The sequence below is a fragment of the Accipiter gentilis genome, chromosome 35 (assembly GCF_929443795.1).
Source record: "Accipiter gentilis chromosome 35, bAccGen1.1, whole genome shotgun sequence".
NCBI classification, from domain to species: Eukaryota; Metazoa; Chordata; class Aves; order Accipitriformes; family Accipitridae; genus Astur; species Astur gentilis.
Window position 1 is genome coordinate 10,008,548 of NC_064914.1, and position 16,935 is coordinate 10,025,482.

The window sequence follows — 16,935 nt, forward strand, 5'->3', positions numbered from 1 at the left end:
CCAAGCCCAGTCCCAGCCCAGTCCCGTCCCAGTCCTGTCCCAGTCCCATCCCACCCCAATCCCAGTCCCATCCCAGTCCCGTCCCAGTCCTGTCCCAGTCCCATCCCACTCCAATCCCAGTCCCATCCCAGTCCTGTCCCAGTCCCACCCCAATCCCAGTCCCATCCCAGTCCCGTCCCATCCCTCCCCCAGCCCTATGGGCGGAGCCACCCACCGAACGGGGGCGTGTCTCCCCTCAGGGGGGCGTGTCCCCGCTGCCAATCGCCCCGCCCCTCCCGGCTGGAGAAGGGAGGGGTTGGGGGGGGGAGAGAGAGGGGAAGGGAGGGAGGAGGAGGAGGAGGAGGAGGAGGGGGCGTGCCCGGTGGGCGGTGCCAGCGGTGGGCGGTGCCGGTGGGCGGGGCCCGGGGCGGGCGGGGCGCGCGGCGCTGGGTCCTTTGTTTGAGCGGAGGCCGGAGCCAGCGGAGCCGCCAGCGCCGGGGCCGGGGCCGGGCCGGGACCCACCGCCCCCCCCAACCCCGTCCCCCCGTCCCGTCCCCCCCGCAGGTATAACGGGAGGGGAGGGGACGGGGGGGGGACACCGGCGGGAGGGGGGTTTTGGGGAGGGGGGGGGGGGGAGTTGGGGGTGGCCGCCGGGCCGAGGCCTGGAGGGGGGGGGGGAGAAGGAGAGGGGGGGTGAGGTGAATGGCGGGGGGGGTAAAGCTGAGGTAAAGGGGGGGGTGCTGGCCCCGCTGAGGGGATTTCAAGGGGAGGGGGTGTCCTGGGGTGAGGTGAATTGGGGGGGGGGGCTGAGTTCCCTGAGGGGAATTAAAGGGGTCCTGGGCTGAGGGGAAGGGGGGGGGCTGGTTCGCTGAGGTAAAATTAAGGGGGGTGTCAAGGCTGAGGTAAATTAGGGGGGTGTCTGGGCTGAGGTAAATTGGGGGGGTCCTGGGCTGAGGTAAAGGGGGTCTCTGGCCCTGTTGGGGTAAATTGGGGGGGGTGTCAAGGCTGAGGTAAACTGGGGGGGGGGGGCTGACTTCCCTGAGGGGAATTAAGGGGGTTCTGGGCTGAGGTGAATGGCGGGGGGGGTAAAGCTGAGGTAAAGGGGGGGGTGCTGGCCCCGCTGAGGGGATTTTAAGGCGGGGGGGGGTGTCCTGGGGTGAGGTGAATTGGGGGGGGGCTGAGTTCCCTGAGGGGAATTAAAGGGGTCCTGGGCTGAGGGGAAGGGGGGGGCTGGTTCGCTGAGGTAAAATTAAGAGGGGGGGGGGCAATGCTGAGGTAAATTAGGGGGGGTCTGGACTGAGGTGAGCCAGGGGGGTCTTGGGCTGAGGTAAAGGGGGGGCTCTGGCCCTGTTGGGGTAAATTGGGGGTGGGGGTGTCAAGGCTGAGGTAAATTGGGGGGGTCCTGGGCTGAGGTGAATCGGGGAGGGCCTGTGTTCCCTGAGGGGAATTAAAGGGGTCCTGGGCTGAGGGGACGGGGGGGGCTGATTTGCTGAGGTAAAATTAAGAGGGGGAGCAATGCTGAGGTAAATTAGGGGGGGGGGCCTGGGCTAGGGTGAGCCGGGGGGGTCTTGGGCTGAGGTAAAGTGGGGGGGGCTCTGGCCCTGTTGGCATAAATTGGGGGTGGGGGTGTCAAGGCTGAGGTAAATTTGAGGGGGGCTCTAGACTGAGGTGAATTGGGGGGGGGGGTCCTGGACTGAGGTAAACTGGGGGGGGAGTTCCCTGAGGGGAATTAAAGGGGTCCTGGGCTGAGGGGAAGGGGGGGGGAAGGCTGACTCGCTGAGGTAAAATTAAAGGGGGGAGCAATGGTGAGGTAAATTAGGGGGGGGGGTCTGGGCTGAGGTGAGTTGGGGGGGTCTTGGGCTGAGGTCAACTGGGGGGGCTCTTGCCTTGTTGGGGTAAATTGGGGGGGATGTCAAGGCTGAGGTAAATTGGGGGGGTCTTGGCCTGAGAAAAATTGGGGGGGGGTCCCGGGCTGAGGTAAAGGGGGGCCCCTGGCCCTGTTGAGGTAAATTGGGGGGGTGTCAAAGCTGAGGTAAATTTGGGGGGGGGGGCATCTTGGGCTGAGGTAAATGGGGGGGTCCTGCCCCCCCCCCCCCCGAGGTAAATTGGGGGGTGTCTGGGCTGAGATAACTGGCCGGGGGGATGTCCCCTGAACCTGCTGGGGTAAATTCGGGGTGTCCTGACCCCCCTGAGGTAAATGGGGGGGGGGGGGGTTGACCCCCATGGTGTGAATTGGGGGGTCGTCTGAGGTGAGGTAAATGGAGGGGGCTGGGCTGGGGTAAATGGGGGAGGTAAATGGGGGGGCTCTGGGCTGAGGTAAAAGAGGGGGGTCCAGGCTGGGGGGGCGGTGTCCTTGCTGCAGTTATGGGGGTGCAGATGGGCCCCCCCCAATCTGGGGAGCAGCTCTTGTGCCTTTGGGGGGGGTTACAGCTGCAGGGGGAGTGTCACACTTGGGGACACTGCCCCCCATGGGGAGCCCTGGAGCACTTAAGCCCCCCCAAATTCCCGTTTTTCACCCCAAATTAGGGGGGGCTTCAAAACACCTGGGTCTTAAAGGGCCACCATAGCTCGGGGGGGGGGCAGCCACCTCATGTGACCCCCCGCCACGTGCCTCAGTTTCCCCTCTTGGGGAGATGTCCCCCACATTTTGGAGAGAGGTGATCCCCCCAAATCCGGGGGGGGGGGGCACTTCCTGTGGGGGGAGGGGAGCAGCCAATCAAAATCCCTTGTGGAGGCCCCCCTGCCCCCATTGCCCCCCCCGCCCCCCCGTTTCCACGGGGGGGGCGGGGGCACAGACAGGGTTTGGGGGCAGCTGTGAGGTTGGGGGGGGGTCAGGAGGTCAAAGTTGGGGGGCTGGGTATGGGGGGGCACGGGTGGGATTTTGGGGGTGTCGGGGGGCATGGAGGGGATTGGGGGGTGTTGGGGTGTCTGGAGGTCATGGGTTAAATTCGGGAGGTGTCGGGGGAGCCTGGGGGTGTTGGGGTGTCTGGGTGGGATTTGGGGGTGTCAGGGGGGGCCTGGGGGTGTCTGGGGGGGCATGGGGGAACTTGGGGGGTTTGGGAAGGGCTGTGGTTTGGGGGTGCATCAGGGTCTGGTTGGGGGGGGCAGAATGGGAAAGGAGGGGGTCTGGCCCAGCACCCCCCCACGCTGGGGTGCAGTGAGTTTGCAAGGGCTCAGTCCCCGTCCCCCCCTTTTACCTCTCCCTCCCCCCCGGGGCTGTTTCGTCACCGGCTCTTGCGTCAGCACCCGGACGCCCGGGTTCCCCCGGGGTGGGGGTGGGGGTGCCTGGGGCGCCCGGACACCTGGGTGTCCCCCCCCCATCCTTGTCTGCCCCCCCTCCAGTGGGGCCAACCTGGGTGCCCCGGGCTGGGCTGGGTGCCGCACCCTGATAAGGTGGGTGTGGGAGCACTGGGAGGGCAGGGACTGGCCATACTGGGAGCACTGGGGGTTGGGAGCGGCGGGTGAAGGCTCCACTGGGAGCACTGGGAGCCCAGAGTGCCAGGTAAGGGCTGTACTGGGAGCTGGGGGTACCAGGTAAGGGCTACACTGGGAGTACTGGGAGCTGGGGGTACCAGGTAAGGGCTACACTGGGAGTACTGGGAGCTGGGGGTGCTGTGTAAGGGCTACACTGGGAGCTGGAAGTGCAGCGTAAGAGCTGTACTGGGAGTACTGGGAGCCAGGAGTGCTCTCTAAGAGGTGTACTGGGAGCTGGGGGTGCCATGTAGGAGCTGTACTGGGAGGCAGGAGTGCAGTGTAAGGGCTGTACTGGGAGTACCGGGAGTCGGGAGGGCAGTGCAGGAGCCGTACTGAGAGCTGGCATTGCTACGTAAGGGCTGTACTGGGAGTCAGGAGTGCCACCTAAGAGCTATACTGGGAATACTGGGACCTGGCATTGCCGTGTAAAAGCTATACGGGGAGGCCAGAGTGCAGTGTAAGCGCTGTACTGGGAGTAATGGGAGCTGGGAGCGCTGTGTAGCAGGTATATGGGGAGCGTGGAGTGCTGTCTAAGAGGTATACTGGGAATACTGGGAGCCAGGAGCGTCATCTAAGAGGTATACGGGGAGTCAGAGATCGTAACGAATGGTCTTACTGGGAACTGGGAGTGACCGCTGTGGGGGATACTGGGAGCACTGGGAGTGGGAGGTATCGTGTGCACTGGCAGCACTGCATAAAGTCTATACTGGTCATAGTGGGAATGTCGGGTCTTACTGGGAGCCAGGGATGACAGTTACTGGTGTTACTGGGAGCTGGGAACGACAGCTGCTGGGTATGCTGGGAGTGTTGTGTACTGGGCATACTGGGAACTGGGAGAGCTGTGTAAGGGCTATACTGGGAGTACTGGGGGCAGGTAATGATGTTACTGGAGCTAAGAGCGAGAGATACTGGGTGTACTGGAGTGACGGGAGTTGGTATACTGGGAATACTGGGGCCTAGGAGCGATGGGTAATGGTCCTACTGGGAGCTACTGGGCGTACTGGGAGACGGGAGCCAGAGTGGAGAGGGAGTACTGGGAGCGGAGAGGGACAGGTGTTGGGAGAACGGGGTGTACTGGGAGCGAGGGGTAATGGGTACACTGGGAGGACTGGGGGGGACAGCTGTTGGCCGTACTGGGAGCTGGGAATGGCAGGTACTGGTGGTACTGGGAGTGCGAGTGACAGATACTGGGAGCACTGGGAGCAGAAATGACAGCTCATGGTTGTACTGGGAGCTGAGAACAGCAGGTACCGGTCATACTGGGAGCACTGGGAGCGTGAGTGGCAGCTAACGGTTTTACTGCGAGTGCCAGTACTGGTCGTGCTGGGAGCACTGGGAATGGAAGCGGCAGGTAATGGCCGTACTGGGAGCTGGGAAGGGGAGACGCCGGTCGTACTGGGGGTATGGGGAGCACGAGTGGCAGCTGACGGCCGTACTGGGAACTGAAAGCGCCGGTACTGGTCATAGTGGAGCCACTGGGAGCAGCACCCCCAGTTCATACCGGTTACGGCTCTACTAGTCCCAGTATGGGACTGGGGGGGTAGGGAGGGGGATCTCCAGCGCTTCCCAGTGCCTCCCAGTAACTGTGTGCCCCTCCCCCAGATCCAGGCCATGGCTGGCGAGTAGCCCCTCCCCCGCACCGGCGCCGGACCCGCTGCCACGTGAGTGCCCCGCCCCCTCGCGCCCCGCCCCCTCGCGCCCCACCCATGTGCGGGGAGGGGGGACAACATACGAAAGGCACGTGCGGGCGTGTGCGCGCACGCGGGGCCGCGTGTCGCGGGCGTGTGTCCGTACGCACCCGCGTGCGCCCCGGGGCTGGAGCTCACGCGTCGGCGATGACGTCACGCATGCGGCTGTGCCGGCCGCCGCACACGTGCACTCACGTGCGTGTTCACGCGCTCGTGGCTTCAGGAACTGCACACGCAGGGTCACGCGGGTGCGTGTGTGCGCACACGTGTACGCCGGGCTTTGACACGGCGCCACGCACACGTGTCTACGCGACAGATGATACAACACGCACGCGGCTGGGCTTGTGCCTGTGTGCACGCGTCGGGGCGCACGCGGGCGTTACGACACGCTTTACACCACGCACATGGGTGTACTTGTGCCCATGCACACGTGTCAGGGCGTACACACATGTAACAACAGGTGCTGACAGCACACACACGGGTGTACTCGTGCCCGTGAGCACACGCCAGGGTGTACGCACAGGTAAGCAGGCGGTACGACACGTACATGTGGGTACTGGTGTCTGCGCGCACATGCCAGGGTGTACGTGTGTGTTCCAACAGGCGTTACAACACACAGATGGCTGTACTTCTGCCCGTGTACACATGTTAGGCCGTACATGCGTGTTACGAAATGCACACAAGTGTATTTGTGCCCTTGTACACGTGCCAGCGTGCGCAGGTGTGTTACAAGTGTTACACCACACGTGGGTGTACCTGTGCCCGTGTGCGCACGCGCAACACACGTGACCTCACACAGACACGGGGTGCTGCATGTGCATACGTGCCTGTTGGTGTGCAAAAACCTGCCGGCCCACGCACGCTTGTGGCAGGCGTGTTTGAGCACACGTGTGTTCCTCAGGCTGCTCCTTCACACACGTGTGCACACACATGGTCTGTGTTCGGCCCTGCCGGTGCTTGCACACACGTGTGCGCAAGTCGTTACGTGGAGGACGGTGTTACACGCGGTGAGGACACTGTCACGTGTGCAGTGTTACATGTACACAGAGGACAGCCTTCATGTCAGATGGTTACACGCATGTTGCATGCAGAAGACCGCGTTACATGCAGAACTGTTACACGTGCCGTGTTACAGGCGAGCCCGTGAAGCATTACACATGTGTTACATGGAGAACCGCGGTGTGTGCGTGGCTCTTACATGAAGAACAGTGTTGTGTGTGCGGGTAGACTGCGCTACATGCCAGCAGCATTACGCGTGCACACGGAGAAGACACGTGTGTGCCACTGGACTGTAGATGGCGGGCTGTTGCACGCTTACACGAATCCAGACGCAGAGCAGAGCGGTAGGTGCTGTTACACAAGTGTGCACGCAGGTGTTGAGCAGTGTTACACACACACAGAGGCAGCGTCACACGGATGGTCTTTCGCACGCGTGGCGGAGAGCGTCACGCGTGGTGTTACACGTGTGTGAGCAACGGTGTTGCGTGTATGACAGTGTTACACATGTGTTACACAGGACAGGGTTTCATGTGTTCCACATGGATGACAGCGTTACAGACGTGTTACACGTAAGACAACAGCATCACACGGTACGCATGTAGGACAGTGCTAGACACGTTACATGTCCACGGCACCGTTATACATGTGGTGTTACACGCGTGAGAGTTGCACCCCTGTTACATGCATAGGACAGCATGACACGTGTTGCACACCAAAACCAGCGTCACGTGTGTGCTATGCACAGAGGACACAGTTCCACACCTGTTACATATGACAGTGTTACAGAGGTGTTACCCCTGGAGGACACAGTCACACCTGTGTTACGCACAGGTGACACAGGCATTACACCCAGAGAACATGGTTACACCCCCAGAGGACGTGGTTACACCCGTGTTACACACGTATGACACTGTTAGGCTGGTTTTACAACCCAAGGACACGCTTACACCCATGTTACACACGTATGACAGCATTACCTGGGTGTTACACCCGTGTTACACACATATGACAGTGTTGCCCAGGTGTTACACCCATGTTATACACACATTACAGCATTGCTCGGGTGTTACACCCCGAGGACACGCTTACACCCATGTTACACATGTATGACAGTGTTACCCAGGTGTTACACACATATGACAGCGTTACCCAGGGATTACACCCTGAGGACATGCTCACACCTGTGTTCCACATGTATGACGGTGTTACCTGGGTGTTACACCCCGAGGACATGCTTACACCCGTGTTACACATGTATGACGGCGTTACCTGCGTGTTACACCCTGAGGACACGCTTACACCGGTGTTACACCCGTATGACAGCGTTACCCGGCTGTTACACCCGCGTTACACACGCATGACAGCATCACACAGGTGTTACCCCCCGAGGACACGCTTACACCCGTGTTCCACGCGGTTCTCGGCATCGCCCGCGTGTTCCGCACGCCCGTACACACGCCGGACGTCCCCGTGTGCCTCCCACGCGCCTCTGCCCGACCGCGTCACCGTCTGGCGGCGTCACCGTCACCCCCCCGCCCTTCCTCCCCCCGGGGGTGGCTCCGCTGCGTCACCACCGGAACTCCTGACTCAACGGTCTGACCGGAACCGGCCGCCCCACGGCCGCCCCACGGCCGCCCGGTGAGCAGAGGTGCTGCCCCACAGACCCACTGGCTGCCCCACAGCAGCACCCCCTGCCCCACATCAGCGCCCGCCGCCCCACGGCTGCCCCACACCCCAAGCTCCCTGTGCCTCAGTTCCCCCCCAGCCCGAGACCCCCCTCCTGGAGAGGGTGGGGAGATGCGACAGGACCGGGGACACGTATGTGACACGCGTGTGACGTGCACGCGGCCTGGCCTGGGAGGCCGTGACGCGTGACGGTGCGTGGTGGTGGTTGTCACACGCGTGTGCGCCGGGTGTCAGGCGCGGTTGTTCCCCAACCGGGTGTCGTTGTGCGCGGGGTCACGTGGGGTCACACACGGGGTCACACGCGTGTCCAGTTGCGTGTCCTGTGTCGGCCTGGGGGGGGGTTGTACTTGTCGCCCCGGGTGTCCCCGTGTCACCCCGTGTCCCCGTGTGTCCCCGCGTGTCTGGGTACCCCGGTGTCTCCATGTCACCCCATGTCTTTGCGTGTCCTCTGTCCCCACGTCTCCGTGTCCTCATGTGACCCTGGATCCCCATGTCCTCGCCTGCCCCCCTCCGTGTCCCCGTGTCCCCCCGTGTCCTCCATCCGTGCCACTGTCCCCATGTCCCCACGCGTGTCCGTGCACTCCCTGCATCCCCGTGTCCCCACGTACCCTCCCCGTGTCCCCACGTGTCCCCGCGTCCCCACGTCCTCTCTCTGTCCCCGTGTCCCACTGCGTGTCCGTGTCCCCATGTGCCCCCGTGTCCCCGTGCCCCCACGCATGTCCGTGTGTCCGTGTCCCTGTGCCCCCGCGCCCTCATGTCCGTGTCCCCGTGTGCCCTCTCTGTGTCCCCACGTGTCCCCGTACCCTCCCCGTGTCCCCACGCGTGTCCCTGCCTCCCTGTGTGCCCGTGTCCCCGCGTGGCCCTGCCCGTGTCCCCACGTGCCCTCCCTGCGTCCCCCTCCACGTGCCACGTCCCTCCTGTGTCTTGTGTCCCCCCTCCCGCTTTCTGTGCCCCCCCGTGCGCCGTGTCTCCGTGTCCCCCGTCCCCCTCTGGGTCTGCTTTGTCCCCACCATGTGCCATGTCCCCCCCGTGTGTCCCCCCACATCTCCCCGCAATGTCCCCCGTCCCCCTGTGTCCCCCATGTCCCCCCCAATGTCCCTGCGTCCCCTGTTCCCCCCCAAAATGTCCCTGTCCCATGTCCCCCCAATGTCCCTGTGTCCCCCCGTCCCCCCAAATGTCAGCGTCCCCCCCCATGTCCTCTGTCCCCCTGTGTCCCCCCCCAATGTCCCCTGTACCCCCCATGTCCCCCGTCCTCCCCGTGCCTCCGTGTCCCCTGTTCCCCCCCCAAATGTCCTGCTCCCATGTCCCCCCCCCAGTGTCCCCTGTCCCCCCATGTCCCTCCCCATCCCCCTGTGTCCCCTGTTTCCCCCCCCCCCCAAAAAAGTCCCCGTCCCGTGTCCCCCCCACACTGGGATCCCCCCCCCTCCACCCAGCACCGGCACCACGCGATGTCACGGGCGCCCGGCTGACGTCACCGTCACCTCGCCGGGAAAGCGGCGGCGGCGGGTGGGGGGGACAACCCACGCGGGCCCACCGCGGCAATGAGTCACCCCGTGTCACCCGTCCGCCACGCGGTGACGGGGACGCGGGGACACCGGCAGAACCGTCGCACGCGGCGCCCGCGGCACACGCTGCCCCACACGGCACCCGGTAAGGGCCCCGCGGCACCGGCACCGGCACGCCGGGGGTCACGTGTGGGGCGGGAGGGTGTCATGCGTGTGGGGCTGTTGCGGGGGGGTTGCGTGTGCGACGGCGGTTGTGCGTGAGCGGGGGTCACGCGTGTGCGGTTGTGGGTCACCCAGTGTGGGGCACGTGTGTGATTGTAGGTCACGCGTGTGCGGTTGTGGGTCACCCAGTGTGGGGCACATGTGTGATTGTAGGCCACGCGTGTGCGGTTGTAGGTCTTGCGTGTGCGGTTGTAGGTCTTGCGTGTGCGGTTGTGGGTCATGCGTGTGCTGTTGTGGGACACGTGTGTGGTTGTAGGTCACGCGTGTGCGGTTGTGGGGCACACATGCGATTGTAGGTCGCGTGTAGTTGTGGGTCACACGTATGCGGTTGTGGGTCACCCAGTGCGGGGCACACGTGCGATTGTAGGTCACGCGTGTGGTTGTGGGTCATGCGTGTGCGGTTGCGGGTCACGCGTGTGCGGTTGTGGGTCACCCGGTGTGTGGCACACGTGCGATTGTAGGTCACGCGTGTGCGGTTGTGAGACGTGTGCAGTTGTAGGTCATGCGCGTGTGGTTGTAGGTCAGCCAGTGTGGGTCATGCGTGTGCGGTTGTGGGTCACCCAGTGTGGCTGTGTGGGTCATGCGTGTGCGGTTGTGGGTCATGTGTGTGCAGTTGTAGGTCACGGTGAAATTGTAGGTCATGGATGTGTGGTTGTAGGTCACACATGTGCGGTTGTGGGTCACTCAGCAGGGGTCATGCGTGTGCAGTTGTGGGTCACCTCGTGTGGCTGTGGGTCACGCATGTGCAGTTGTAGGTCACGTGTGTGCGGTTGTAGGTCACATGTGTGCAGTTGTAGGTCATGTGTGCGCGGTTGTGGGTCACCCAGTGTGGCTGTGTGGGTCATGCGTGTGCAGTTGTAGGTCAGTCACGTGTGCGGTTGTGGGTCATGCGTGTGCAGTTGTGGGTCACGTGTGTGCGGCTGTGGGCCACGTGTGGGGCTGTTGCGTGCAGTGGTTGTGGGGTGGGGAGGTTGCCTGCGCGATGGTGGTTCTGTGTGATCACGGCTCACGCGTGTGCGGTTGTGGGTCACGTGTGTCCCACAGTCAGGGGCTGCGGTGGCGCGTTCAGGCGGTTCCGTGTGGCCGTGGGTCATGTGGGGGGTGGCGCGTGTCACCATCACACGTGTACCTGTCACGCGTGTCACGGTTGTGTGATGGTGTGTCAGTGCAGTGCGACCGCGTGTGTGCGATGGCGGGTCACGTGTCGGGGCGTGTTGTTGCGTGTTGTGCGCGTAACTGCCACACTTGACGGTGGTTGGGTTGGGAACGGGGCAGGGACACGGGTGACACGGGGTGACGCGGGTGGCACAGGTGTGTGTGTGAGCACATGGCACCCACCTGGCACACAGCGTCACGCGTGTCAGCCCGTGTCGCACCCGCCGTGTTGCGCGACGGCCCCGGGTGACGTGTGATGCTGTCCCGCGAGGGTTTGGCACGGTGACAGCCGGGGGGGGGGGGGGTGGTGGTGGTGTCGTGTGTGTGTCTAGTTGCCCGTGACATCATCGTGAGCTGGGGGGGCGGCTGTGATGTCACACGTGTGTTGCGCGTGTCACGGTGACACCGGGCGGGCGTCGTTTCCCTCCGGTCCCTCTTCGTGGGGCGGCCGTGTACCGCCCCCCCGCCGCCTTCCCGTCAGCCGTCGCCTTCCCGCTCGCCGTGGGCGCTGTGGGGTTTCCCTCGGCCGCCCCCGCCCCACGGCTGCCCCACGGCTGCCCCACGGCTGCGCGTGTCGTCCTCGGGCGCGTTTCCCCCCGTCATGGGGCGGCCCCAGAATTCCCCCGTGGGGGCGGCCGGGACGGGCGCAGCTTTGGGGGGGGGGGGGGGGGCGTGGGGGAAGCCCCTGCCCCATAGCGGGGTGTCCTGCCCCCCAACCGCCCCCCCGGGGCCTCCTGCCCCACGGCTGCTCCCCCTGGGCCTCCTGCCCCCTAACTGCCCCCCAAGTGCCCCCCAAGTGCCCCCCAAGTGCCCCCCGCCCCACAGCTGCCCCCCAGCGGTTCCCCCCCAGGGGGCGGGGCCCCGCCTTCCCCCGCCCTCCCCCGCCCTCATTGGCCAGCACCGGCCTAAGCTCCTCCTTCCCATTGGTCACCCGGTAGGCTGAGCTAGAAGACGGATGGGAAAGATGATTGGCTGCCAGGCGAGGGGCGCCCTGTGATTGGCCGGATTCCTGGAGAGCGTCGCCGGATAGGTGAGGGGGGCGTGGCTGAGACGAGGGGGCGGTGCCTCGGCGGGGGGGTGGAGGCTGTGTCTTGCCTGAAACCCCGCCTACGTGGGGCACGTCATCCAAGTGCCCCGCCCACTTCCGCCTCACGTTGTTCCTGCTTCCCCCCCCCCCCCTCCGCCCCCTCCTGCCCCCCGAGGCTGCCCCATAAGTGTCCCCCCCCCCGCCCCATAGCCGCCCCCTGCCCCACAGCTGCCCCCCACTGCCCCAGAACTGCCCCATAACCACCTCACCGCCCCCCACTGCCCCATAGCTGCCCCCTCGTGCCCACTAACTGCCCCCCGTGACCCCTCACCCCCCTTGACCCCCCGATCCCCTGTGACCCCCTCCCAACCCTCAATGCTCCCCCCCAGGTTCCTTGACCCCCCCGACCCCCCATGACCTCTGACCCCTTTGCCCCCCCCCCCCCAGGTGTATGCGGCAGTGAGGGAGGGGCCGCCCCAGCCCAGCAGCCGCCCCCCCCCGGGGCTGCCCCTGACCCGCCCCCCGCGGGGGGGCCCGGGGGGAGCCAGCCCTCCGGCGCCCCAGGAGTGGTGAGTTGGGGGGAGGATTTGAGGGGGGCTATGGGGCTGGTTTGGGGGGGGGCTATGGGGGGCTGGGGGCTGGTTTGGGAGCCTGGGGGGCACGTTGCGGGGGCTGTGGGTGGCATCTATGGGGCAGGCAGGGTGTCTGCTATGGGGCAGGGGATATCTATGGGGTGGGAGCTCTTTATGGGATGGGCGGGGGGTTGCTATAGGGCAAGGGATAGCTATGGGGCAGGGGCTGACGTTCCGTGGGGCAGGCTGGATGCATCGCGCCGTGGAGCCGCTGGGGGGCCGGGCCGGACGGGACCCCTTCGCCGTGGGGAGCCTGGGCTGCGGTGGGGCCTGGGCCGCCTGCCCCCCCCGCCCCTGGCTGACCGGCACCAGGTACCCTGCCCCACACCGCCCCATGGGGACCCCCATGCTGCCCCACGGGGACCCCCACTGCCCCACACCGCCCCATGGGGACCCCCCCCCACCGCCCCACGGGGACCCCGCTGCCCCACCCCACGGGGACCCCCACGCTGCCCCACGGGGACCCCCACTGCCCCAGACCGCCCCACGGGGACCCCCACGCTGCCCCACTCTCCTCCACACCACCCCACAGGGACCCCCACTCTGCCCCACACTGCCCTATGGGGAGCCCCCCACTGCTCCACAGGGTCCCCATATCCGTGGGGGGTGTGTGTGTGTCCCTGTGCCCCACAGGGTGGGGGATGGAATCCCCCCCATATCCTGGGGGGGGTGTCCCTGTGCCCCAGAGGGTTTTTCCCCAACCCGGGGGTCCCCCCACATCTCCCTGTGCCCCCCCCCCCCAGGTGTTCTTCCAGCATCGGGCAGGCACAGCTGCCCCCCCACCTCGCACCCCCCCTCAGCGGCAATGGGGTCCCCTCCCACAAGCCCTACTTCCCCCCAGGGTAAGTGCTGACCCCCAAGTCTGTCCCCCCACCGCGGTGTCCCCAAGTGTCCCCCCCGGTGTCCCCAAGTCCTATCCAAGACTGCCTGGGGGGGGGGTGTGTCTCTGTGGGGCTGAGCCCCCTATGTCCCCCCCCCAACCACCTTGTCGTCCCCCTGACTTGCATGTCCCCCTCCCTGACCCCTGTCATTGTCCGTCCTCCCCCCCCCGCAGTGTCCCCCCATGTCCCCTTGCCAGAGTCCACCCAGGGCTGGAGGGGGGACACACACGTCTTTGGGGCTGAGCCCCCCATGTCCCCACCCAGAGGTCCAGGAGGGCACATCTCTGGGGCTGAGCCCCCCCTGACCCCCATGTGCCCCCCCAGGCATGTGGGGGGGACACGTCTGTGGGGCTGAGCCCCCCCCTGTGCCCCCCCCCCCCCCCCCCCAGGCTGCTAGAGTCCCTGCAGGGCTGCACGGAGGGGACATCTATGGGGCTGAGACCCCCACGTCCCCTCCCAGGGGTCCGGGGGGGGGCACGTCTGTGGGGCTGAGTCCCCCCCTGACCCCCGTGTCCCCCCCCGGGCCCCCCCCCCGGGCCCCCCCCGGGACGCTGGAGTCCCTGCAGGGCTGCGTGCGGGCGCTGCAGCCGCAGCCCTGGGAACCGCCGGGGCCGATGGCCGAGGCCCCCCCGGAGCTGGAGGAACCCCCCAGCTGCTACCACAGCCCCGCTCGATGTCACCGAGGCCACCGCGGGGACATCGCCGCCCGCATCGGGCGCCTCCAGCAGGTGGGGACGCGGCGGAGGGGGGGGACACGGGGTCGTGGCTGTGGCACCTACGGGGACGTCGGTCGGTGCCGGCGCCGGGTGACGGCAGCAAGCGGGGACAGCGGGGGACGTGAGGGGACGGCGGGGCCGGGGCTCTGCGGCGCTGCCGCCGCGGCTGCGGCGCTGGCGGGGACGTGGGGGACACGGAGGGACGCGTCGACGGGGGCTCAGGGGACGCGGAGCGACGCGGGGACACGGAGGGACGCGCAGGGCCGGGGGTGCAGGGGACACGGGGCGCCGGCGCCGGCGCCGTCCCCTGCGGGGCTGCTGTCCCCTCCGTGGGCGACGTCCGGCGGCGGCCGTCCCCGCGGCGGGTGACACGTCCCCGCGGCGGGTGACGCGTCCCCGCGGCGGGCGACGCGTGCCGGTGGCGCCGTCCCCTCTGCGGGCGCTGTCCCCACGGTGGGTGACGCCCGACGGTGGTGCCGTCCCTGCGGTGGGTGACATCCCATGGTGGGTGACGCCTGGCAGTGGCGCTGTCCCCTCGGTGGGCGACCCCCGTTGGTGACACCGTAGACTCCGCGGGTGCTGTCCCGGCCGCGGGTGACAGCCGGCGGCGGCGTTGTAGCGTCTGTCGGCGCTGTCCCCGTGGCGGGTGACCCCCGGCGGTGGGTGACCCCCGGCGGTGGGTGACCCCCGTGGTGTGACCGTCCCCAGGCCCAGCTCTGGAGCTTCCCCTCGGGCCCCGTGTCCCCCCCCCGGGCCAGGACCCTGCCCCCCCTCCAGCAGGTCTGGAGCCTGCTGCACCCCGAGGTGACACGGGGGGACGCCGGGGGGGGCTCTGGGGAGGGGGACGGGATGCTGGGAATGGGGATACTGGGAGCACTGGGGAAACTGGGAATGGAGGGAATGGGGATACTGGGAGCACTGGGGGGCGCTGGGAACGGGGATGCTGGGGAAACCGGGAACGGAGACACTGGGGAACCTGGGAATGGGGACAGCGGACGCTGGGGGCGCTGGGAACGGGGATGTTGGGGAAACTGGGAACGGAGATACTGGGGAACCTGGGAATGGGGACAGCGGACACTGGGGGCACTGGGAATGGGGATGCTGGGGAAACTGGGAACGGAGATACTGGGGAACCTGGGAATGGGGACAGCGGACACTGGGGGCGCTGGGAATGGAGATACTGGGGAACCTGGGAATGAGGATGGGGACACTGGGGATGCTGGGAATGGAGATGCTCAGGGCACTGGGGATGCTGGGAATGGAGATAACTGGGGAAACTGGGAATGAGGATGCTGGGGAAACTGGGAATGGGGATACTGGGGAAGCGGGGGATGCTGGGAATAGGGACGCTCAGGGCCCGGGGGAAACTGGAAATGGGGCCACTGGGGAAACGGGATGGGGCCACTGGGAGCACTGGGACTGGAAGTCAGGCAGGACAAGGGGGCTCCTGGGGGCCCTGGGAATGGCGGGGGGACGGGGCCCCCCCTGACCCCCTTTCCCTCCCCGTGCCCCCCCCAGAAGAGGAACTTCTCGGCCAAGCGGGGGTCGCAGCTGAAGCGGGGGGCTCCCCCCCCCGACCCCCCCGTGGTGCAGCCGGTGCCCCCCGCCCATCCCCCCCCGCCCCCCCCCGACGACCTGCCCAGCCCCCTCAAACGCAGGAGGAGCGGCAGCCCCGAGCAGGTGGGGGGGGGGGGGGGGGCGCGGAATTGGGGGGGGGCATTAAAGAGGTCTGGGGGGGCTCCCGGTGGGGCTGGGGGGCACAAAAGGGGTCTGGGGGGGCATTAAAGGGGGCTGGGGGCACAAAAATGGGGTGGGGGGCATTAAAAGGGGGCTGGGGGCACAAAAGGGGTCTGGGGGGGTAAAATGGGGCTGGGGGCCCACAAAATGGGAAGAGCATAAAATGGGTCGGGGGGGGGCTTTAAAGGGGGGCTCCAAATGGGGCTGGGGGGGGCACAAAATAGGGCTGGGGGGTGTGCCATGGGGCTGGGGGGGGGATGAGGTGATGGGGGGGGCACAGAAGGGGTCTGGGGGGGCATAAAATGGGTCGGGGGGCATAAAATGGGTCGGGGGGGGGCATTAAAGGGCTGGGGGGGTGGCCTGTCCCCTGACTGTCCCCTTGTCCGCAGGGGGGGTGGCGGGGGGCAGCCCCCCCCCCGGCCCCCCCCCCCGTTCCCGCTGCCCCAGGGGCTGTGGAACCCCCTCCCCGGGGACGCCTGGACGCCCCCCCGCCGCCTCGGGGCCACCCTGGAGAGACAGGTGGGGACAGCGCGGGGACCCCCCCGTGTCCTTCTTGTGTCCCCCCCCTCCCGTGTCCCCGTGTCCCCCCTATGTCCCTGCCACCCCCCGTGTCCCTGTCCCCCCAGTCCCCCCCCACGTCCTCGTCCCCCCCATGTCCCCGTCCCCCCCCATCCCTGTTGTCCCCCTGTACATCCCTGTGTCCCCCCCATGTCCTTGTCCCCCCCCGTGTCCCCGTCCCCCCCCCACATCCCTGTGTCCCCCCCGTGTCCCTGTCCCCCCCAGTCCCCCCCCATGTCCCCGTCCCCCCCCACATCCCTGTTGTGCCCCCATACCTCCCCATGTCCCCCCGTGTCTCTGCCCCCCCGTGTCCCTGTCCCCCCCCTGTCCCCCCCCCACGTCCCCGTCACCCCCCCCTCCACTGACACACGTGTCCCCCCCCCTTTCCTTCTCCTTCCACAGGAGCAGCGGAACCTGGTGGCCCACCCCTTCCCCCCCCCCCCCGCCCGCTTTCGGGGCCCCCCCCCCACCTCCGCCCCCCCCTCGCCCACCCCCGGCGCCCCCCGGCCCGGGTCCCGGCCCCCTCGGAAGTGACCTTAGGGACAGCAGGGCTGGCCGGGTGCCCCCCCCCCCCCAGCCTCTCACCAGCACCCATCGCCTGCGTGCCTTACGCCCCCCGGGCGCCCCCCCGGCCCCCCACCACCAGCACCCTGCCCCGGGGGGGGGGACGGACCCC

The 16,935-nt window shown here is 67.0% G+C and overlaps 1 protein-coding gene and 1 long non-coding RNA gene across 4 annotated transcripts; both read left to right on the plus strand.

Annotated features, from left to right (window-relative positions):
* The first annotated feature begins 398 nt into the window (after positions 1–398).
* On the plus strand, positions 399–13,290 carry LOC126034677 (uncharacterized). 3 transcript variants are annotated; one of them, XR_007504679.1, is made up of 6 exons: positions 399–543; positions 5,056–5,114; positions 11,647–11,738; positions 12,183–12,304; positions 12,553–12,679; positions 13,111–13,289. It is a non-coding gene; the product is annotated as an uncharacterized LOC126034677 (long non-coding RNA). The 3 variants fall into 3 exon arrangements; XR_007504680.1 differs by lacking the exon at positions 399–543 and adding an exon at positions 3,425–3,481 and having other exon boundaries at positions 13,111–13,290; XR_007504681.1 differs by lacking the exons at positions 399–543; positions 5,056–5,114 and adding an exon at positions 9,307–9,476 and having other exon boundaries at positions 13,111–13,288.
* A 478-nt stretch (positions 13,291–13,768) lies between these two features.
* Positions 13,769–15,863, plus strand: LOC126034625 (lysine-specific demethylase 6B-like). The gene is made up of 4 exons (XM_049792553.1): positions 13,769–13,976; positions 14,673–14,768; positions 15,483–15,644; positions 15,792–15,863. The coding sequence occupies exons 1-4, from the start codon at positions 13,863–13,865 to the stop codon at positions 15,861–15,863; spliced, it is 444 nt and encodes a 147-aa protein (XP_049648510.1). The 5' UTR covers positions 13,769–13,862.
* The last annotated feature ends 1,072 nt before the right edge of the window (positions 15,864–16,935 follow it).

Bases quoted from the DNA above. Each gene is read 5' to 3' on its own strand.
- LOC126034625 (XM_049792553.1), top strand. From the start codon at position 13,863: ATGGCCGAGGCCCCCCCGGAGCTGGAGGAACCCCCCAGCTGCTACCAC. The intron at 13,977-14,672 runs GTGGGGACGCGG...GACCGTCCCCAG, and splicing joins GCATCGGGCGCCTCCAGCAG to GCCCAGCTCTGGAGCTTCCC. The intron at 14,769-15,482 runs GTGACACGGGGG...TGCCCCCCCCAG, and splicing joins GGAGCCTGCTGCACCCCGAG to AAGAGGAACTTCTCGGCCAA.